The sequence below is a fragment of the Phaseolus vulgaris genome, chromosome 8 (genome assembly GCF_051622355.1).
Source record: "Phaseolus vulgaris cultivar YP4 chromosome 8, ASM5162235v1, whole genome shotgun sequence".
Taxonomy (NCBI): domain Eukaryota; kingdom Viridiplantae; phylum Streptophyta; class Magnoliopsida; order Fabales; family Fabaceae; genus Phaseolus; species Phaseolus vulgaris.
This window is the reverse complement of record NC_143505.1, coordinates 41,936,843-41,944,517: the sequence shown is the minus strand read 5'-3', so window position 1 is coordinate 41,944,517 and position 7,675 is coordinate 41,936,843. Positions and strand designations below refer to the sequence as shown.

The following is a 7,675-nucleotide window of genomic DNA, read 5'->3' as shown; positions in this document are numbered from 1 at the left end:
GAATATGACGGTTGTGAGGCCTTTTTGGGGGTAATCCATGGGGAGAAGAGAAAACAGAGTTGTATGCTTTTAAAAGTGTGGAGATATCTGGGTCGTTGGATAATTTGTATGGGGAAGGAGGTGATGGCAGTGGGCCAATAGTGATAAGGTGTAGAGAAGAAATTTCATTTGTGTGTAAAAGGTGGCAAAGATGAGTGAAAGAAGACTGACGGCGTAGAAGTTTGGGTGTGTCGTGTAAGGTAATGGGTAACCCATTGTGGGTAAATGATATTTGTGGTTTAGAAAAATCAGCCATTAAAGAGCCCAATGAGTGCAACCAGTCCATACCCAGGACAACATCAGCACCTTCGATAGGAAGGAGGTAAAAGGAAATGGGAAAAGTGTGAGTATCTATAGAAACTAGGAAATCTGGGCAAAAAAAGGAACATTGAATTCGGTTTCCATTGTCAACCATAACAAAGAAAGGGGTGATAGGAATGGTGCAAGGTTGGAGGTGAAAGGCTAGACATGTTTAGACAATGTTATGGGAACTACCTCTATCTATTAGAATGGTAATAGATGGCCAATGTATCCATCAAAGGTAAAAGTGTGGGCTGAGGGAGCTCCGCATAAGGCTTAGGAGGAGAGGTGAATGTGTGTAGGTGGATCTGTGGGCATGCCATGGAAAGTGCTAGGGTAGTCCTCTATAGCGTTTTATACTGGGGAATCTTCACTTAGTAAGAGAAGAAAACGATGGGTGGTGCATTTATGCCCTAGAAAAAAAATCATCATAGTTATAACATAAACCAATGACTCTACGCTCTTGAAGTTGGGCTGATGTGATTCTTTTTTATAGGGATGGGAGGGGTTGCATGTGGTGGTGTATTAGTGGAAGGAGAGGGACATGGTGGGGCTAATAAATGGTTGGGGTAAAGTATGGGAAAAACGGAAAGACCGTTTATAATCATTGATTTTAGATTCTAAAAGCTTGCCTAGGCCCATGGCTTGGGTAATGGAAGTGGGTTGCAAAACAACTATTTCTTTTCGAATCTCCGGAAGGAGGCCAAATATAAAACAGTTAAGTATCATCTCAGGATTTAAGCCCAACACTCAGTTGCAAAGTTTTTCAAAACTTTTTTTATATTCCGAAATTGTGGTGTTTTGACCCAGTTTAAACAACTCGGCCTGATGATTAGCATAGGTTGACGACCCAAAGCGAATTTCAAGAGCGTGACTATCAGAGATCCAATCACTAAGTTGATGGTTTTGGTACATGCATTTAAACCAACTAAGTGCATCACCTCGAATGTAAAAGGCAGCCTCATGTGTGATGGAAGAGGGTCAAGCATCACTACAACTGAAAGCCAACCACCAGTCATATGGGGCCAACTACTAGGGCCATGGCTAGAAAGCTTGAAGAGGATTGGAACACTGCTACTAATGGCAGAGAGACCTACCTCTACATGCTCCAAGAAGCCAAGTTTCTAGCGTAGAATAGACTTTTACATTCTTGTCAAAAGTAGCATAGATTATTTCTTTTGTAATTTTGTTGAACATGCAAAATGGTACCTAAAATGATAACCTAAGTTTAATTAGAGTTTCCTACTCCTAATTAAACTTAGGACCGGCTCACCTTCGCCCAAGGAGGAGCGTAAGGATTCTAGAGCTCATTGCACATGATAGAATTCTAGAACCTACCTCCCATGTGCTGAATTTTAGGCGCCATCTCCATGTGCCCAACATTTGAATTTCCCTCTCATTTGTGCCTTGTGTAAACCGGCCTCCTTAGCTATTTAAGGAGTGCCTTGGCTCTTTGTTTTGCAAGATTAATATACTTAGTGAATTGCTGCCAAATTGTGCCAATTTCACTTCTTGCCCAAAACCTCCTAAGTTAGGCTTTTAATCTTCACAAATTTCCCTTTTCCAAGTAGAATTGGCCTCACCACTCTCAATCCCTACCTCTCATGCACCTTCAAGGTCACCACCACTCTTAGGAGGACCTTGCTTCATCTTCAATCCATGATGCTTCCGCCATTCACCAAAAACATCTGAAAACTATGAAGGCACATCTCCATCAATGTGAGTTGATTTTAGATTTAGCCATTTTTAGATGTGACACTTTACTTAAGATTGAGATTTTAAAAATTAATGGTGAGGATCTAAGGAAGATTCTCACTGGACACGAACTTCACCAAATGGTTAAGTAAGTGTGAAGGTTCACTTCACAAAGGCAAAGATGGAAAAACAAGATATAGTGAATATGGAATGCAATTGCGAAAATGAAATGGGAACATGGTAAGCATCAATGGTGGTCATTACCAATCCAAATGATGATTCATACTCAATAAATGAGCCAAAACCCAAGAACACAATTCAAAGACAAATACAAAAATGAATAGCATAAATGGAATGGAGAAATGGGAAGGAAAATGGAAGAAGGAACTTAGGGAAGGGATGGTGAGGATGATCACGCCACTTGGGGTGTGGAGGCCACCAAGATGAGTGGAAGGGCCGCCACTTGAGAGCCTCACACTATTCAAGATAAGACCATGAAAAGAGGAAACAAGCCTCACTATAAGCTCTCACAAATTGTGCAGAGTTTCTTTAATTCTCAAAATTCAACTTGTAAAATACAATGAGGGAGGCCTCCTATTTATTGGTGAAGGAGCCTTAGAGAACAAGAAGCAAGGGTAGGATGTGAAACACTAAAAAAGGGGCAGCCTTAGGGTTTAACTAAGTCAAAACCGCACCATAGGGTTGTTCTTCTAGAAACTAGGTCAAATTTCCTTCCTAAAGGGCTAGGAATAAGCTAAAATGATAACTACACCCCCTATTATGCTAAAGGCACCTTATTCTAGCCTATATTTGCTATTTGGACCCCTAAAGTGAGCCCAAATTATTTACAACATATTCTAACTTTTAAGAAGACCAGAAGGAAGAATAGTTGGTGTTCCAGTTTATGCCCATCTCTTATGGTGAGGTCCATAAGATCCTTGGTGAGGTCTTGAATTGTTCGTTGAGATGACTGCTCACCATGTGCCTTGTCTTTTGCTTCCTTGGTCATCTTCGTAGCTACTTGGTTTGAATCACAGCCATACTTAAACGAGAATCCCAAGGAATATTATAGAACTGAAAAAATTGGTCAGCTTAGAATAACCAGTCTAAGGGGCCAGTTCCATCAAAGAAAGATGGTTGTATTTTTGGTGGTCGTATAGGAGAAGAAGAAAATGGTGGAATGGTTGTAGTTGTTGTAGTAGTGTAAGCAGTGTGATTGTTGTTCCCAGTCGGGGTTGAGATAGAAGAAGTGGCATCCATGTAAAATTGATTAAAAGGAGAAGTTGAGTTCGTATGGGACGAAAGTGTGGTGGTTTGTGAGGACAAGGTTGGAAAAAGACCATTGAGGGTATGGGTGAGTGTATCATGTTTGGATTCCAAAGTAGTTTATCGGGACTCCATATCTTTTTGGACAGTCAAGTAATGACCCTTCTGGTTTTCTTGTGTGGTGTTTAGTTGAGCTTGAAGGTTGGCCAGTTTTTAAAGATGGCTTGGAGGGTATCCTCCATATCCTTGGTTGTTTGGGAGGCATGTAGAGGACTCAATGAAAACACCAAAAATATTACCATGGGGGATAGGAGGGGGAAGAAAGACAAAGAAAAAAGAAGAAAATATTGAAAGAACTTAACCAAGGAAAAAATTACTGTAATATCATTTTGTGTCTCCTCACTACACAAAAACCATTATATTGGTTTTACTAGCTAGTACCATTATATTGGTTTTACTAGCTAGTTTATAAGAGAGAGTTATAACAGAAATATATTTTTCTGGCCTTTTATGAAAAGTAATTGAAAAAGTAAGTGTTAAGATATTTTTTTTTTTCAGAATCTAATGCCTGTATTAACTCTTATTAGTTTATATAAGTATTTGAAAAAAAAAACTCAAAAAATAGAAATATTTAATATTGTTACTATAGATAAAAAAAAATCATAAATTATATTTGTTTTTTGCTTAAATAATATATTGAGTAAAAGTTCATATAAAACAACAATATATAGCAGAATCCATTTACACATTTCTTTCTTTCTTTCACATTTTTATTCAACGTAAACAAGTTGTCGGTACGTAATTAAATAATTATATGCAGTAGTGCAGTAATTGCACATGTAAGATCCATAAAATTGAACACTGACTTTAACAGACCTATTACTAGAATAATTATTTTTATAAAATAATTAAATTTATGCGATATTATAAAATAAAATTAAAATAATAACTTGAGTTTGTTAATATTCTTACCATTTTACATTTTATTTACTTTTATTTTTAGAACTCTATGCTTGAATTGTAATTACTTACAATTACTCACGTGGGTGTTCTATTTTGTTATTTTGTTCTACCATGAAGAACTACCAATTTAAAAATATATAAAAAAATTATAAATTAAAAAAATAAAAGAAAAAAATAATAAATACCTTTTTTTACTAAATAAGTATAATTTCACATATTAATTATTAAAATAAATAAAATTTTAAAAAATTATTAAAATAAATGAATCGTGTTAATATGATATAATTTTATTATAAAAAAATATATCAACATGTTAAAATTAAAGTCATACAAAGCGACATAACTTCAATATAAACACGTTTTAACTCATATCACTTTAATATGATTTATTTATTTTAAAAAATTTTAAAAATTTTACTCGTTAATAAAATTGCACCTTAAAAATCCCCATGATATAGGTGAAAGAAACCAAACTCTTATATAGAAATAATTAATATGATGAACTATGGTTCAAATTATTCAGAACCTTAAAATATTAATAAATTATATATTATGTACATAAAAAATCAAGGCGAAATAAATAAGAAAGAAGAAGAAAGGGAATACATCTTAAATGATTAAAAAAGGCATTGTATAGTATATTTAATGAGAATGAGTTGTCAAAAAATATATGCATGAGTACTTGAGGAACAAGTTTATCCCAATGTACTTGCTCCGCAAGTTCAACTCCGTCCCAAATCAAACACTATATATAGGTATAGGAAAATCCACATCTCTCATCAATTCCTCAATTCTTAGCCTTTTTTTTCTTCTTTTTTTCTTTTTTCAATTTGCTTAGCCCACACCTTCACCAACAAATATGAAGAGAGAGGGTCGTCAACATGGAATGGTGAGGTCTTATCGGATCCTACCAACTCCAGTTAACCCGAGACCCAATACCCGAATCATCACCCAGTTTGATTCTCCTCCCACTGCTGGATTATTCGTCAAGGTGTCATCTAAACCAACCAATCACTCCAAGTTCACCGGCAAGTGTGCCAAACCACATTGCACCGGCTGCCACTTCCACCCAGCTTGCAAGTCCAAGGGTAAAACCAAAGGTTCTCAAAAACACAAACAATGGCGGGTCCTAGATCAACCCGATTCAGATTTCTTTGGGTTGTCGGCGACGCTGACACTTGACCATATTTCTAATGATTACACGGCAGATGAGGGCAGCAAAGATGATTATGATTGGGAGAAGAAGAATGATAACAAATGCACTTCTGAAATGGGGGTTTCATTTCGGATGGATCAAGTTCGAGAAGAAAAAGAAGATGAAGATTGGCTTTTGGTGGAATCTTCTTCTTGATTAGTTTATGTTGTTACACGAGTCGAGAAGAACCTCTCTTACTATCTTGCAACTATCTTCTAATTACTTTATGTAGATTTTGTGATTTTTTTTTAAATAGTTGCATTTATATGTCTTGAGTTTGAATGAAGGTATACTTAAGAGTTATTTTGAGCTTAAGTCAGTTGGATAAATATAAAAATAATAAATGTTATTGAATTTGTAGTATACATGTTTAATGTTATTGTATTTAGTGAATGGGTCTTGATAAATACATATGAGTGTGTTTAACTCATTTTAACATAAGAGTTGATGATTTACTATGTTTCATTACAAAAAATAATGATAGTAGAGTTTTCAAAATAGCGATACAAAGGAAAAGAGAGGTGCTACATAGGGCTAGTGTGGGCTTAGCATTCTAATATAAATGGAAGTTAATCTTTTGGTGGCTATGCATTAGAGACGGTTTTCAATGGGGCACAAATTTACAAGGTAGTGTTGACTAAGCTTACATAAAGAAAAATATATTATTTAACTATAACATAGATTTGGGGAACACTAAAATGGATATAAAATTAAATAATTATTAAGAAGTGAACTTTAATCTTAACTCAACCTCATAAAACTAGTTTATAAGGTGGGGTTTGCACCCACTTATATACTATGAAATGTCCTAATCTCTAGTAGATGTGGGATCTCCAACACACACTTCTCACGCCGAGACTACCAACTCGTGCGTAGGACTATATATTATGGGTGGTTCGATAATGGTCCGATAGTGGGTGGCCTGATAAGCCCAACAATCAATCGCTAGAATAGACTCGAAATTACTCTAATACCATATTAAGAAGTAGACTTTAAGCCTAACTCAAGCTCGAAAAGTTTTCGATTTCAAAGATAAGAATTTTTGCAAGAAAATTTTGTCCCTCTGAGGTTTCCTTGACTGAGACGTTTCGGTTGAGACATACTCAGCTTGTTATTTCTCCATAACTCATTAGGCTTGAGGGGTATACCTAATAAGTGTCATATTTCAGTAATATTTCATATTAAAATACAAACACTTATGGATATTAATTGATAAAATAACTAAAATATAACCCCTAATTTATGAATTTAAATCCTTTTACATATTTTGTGATTATAATATCAATAAGAACAATTTATTCCTAAATTTGTATTAATTTCACGATTCTAGAGAAGAATGGAGATGAAAGGGTAAAATGAGAATATTCAAGATAAGAAAGGAAAGTTGGAACACTTCAAACACTCGCCCGAACTCGCCCAAGGCAAAAGCTTCCAGAGGATCTCACCCAAGCGAGCCCAATCTTGCCCAGGCAAGATCACTCCATAGATGTTGGGCTTGTTTTCGTCCAACTCGCCTAAGTGAGGAGTCACTTAGCCCAAACCCAACTAGGTTAAATATGAGGCGTGAGGCACAACTCTAGACACGAATGAGAAGAATAAAAGGTGATAGAAAACCCTAGAAGAGATAGTCGTCAAGGAGAAACATCCTGGATCTTTTTTTCTTGTTTTCCATGCCTGTAATGGCCAACATGAGTCACTAATTGATACAACCCAAGTAGCTGTGAAGATGAACAAGGAAACAAAAGACAAAGCACATGGTCTCAACGAACAATTCATGACCTCACTAAGGATCACATGGACCTCACTAGAGGAGCTGAGCATAAACCAGCACACCAACTATTCTTCATTTTGGTATTCTTATAAGATACAAATATGTTGTAAATAATTTGGGCTCTCTTGAGGGGTCCAAATAGTATAATAAGCTGGAATAGGTGCCTATAGCATAATAGGGGGTGTAGTTATCATTTTAGCTTGTTTCTAGCTCTTTATGAAAGAAATTTGACCTAGTATATAATGGGCCTAGGGTGTGGTTTTGACTTAGTCAAACCTTAAAGGTAGCCCTTCACACATTTACCACCCTACCCTTGCTCTTCTTGCCCACCAAGGCACCCATTCCTATGAATAGGGTGCCTTACTCCATGTATTTACATGTTGAAATTTATAGAAGAAAGGAAACTCTGCACAATTTGTGAGAGATTTGTGAATTCTTAGCTTAGG

The 7,675-nt window shown here is 36.0% G+C and overlaps 1 protein-coding gene across 1 annotated transcript; it reads left to right on the top strand.

The window, feature by feature from the left end:
• The first annotated feature begins 5,035 nt into the window (after window positions 1-5,035).
• On the top strand, window positions 5,036-5,823 carry LOC137824895 (histone-lysine N-methyltransferase trithorax-like protein). The gene has a single exon (XM_068630573.2). The coding sequence runs from the start codon at window positions 5,123-5,125 to the stop codon at window positions 5,612-5,614; it is 492 nt and encodes a 163-aa protein (XP_068486674.2). The 5' UTR covers window positions 5,036-5,122; the 3' UTR covers window positions 5,615-5,823.
• The last annotated feature ends 1,852 nt before the right edge of the window (window positions 5,824-7,675 follow it).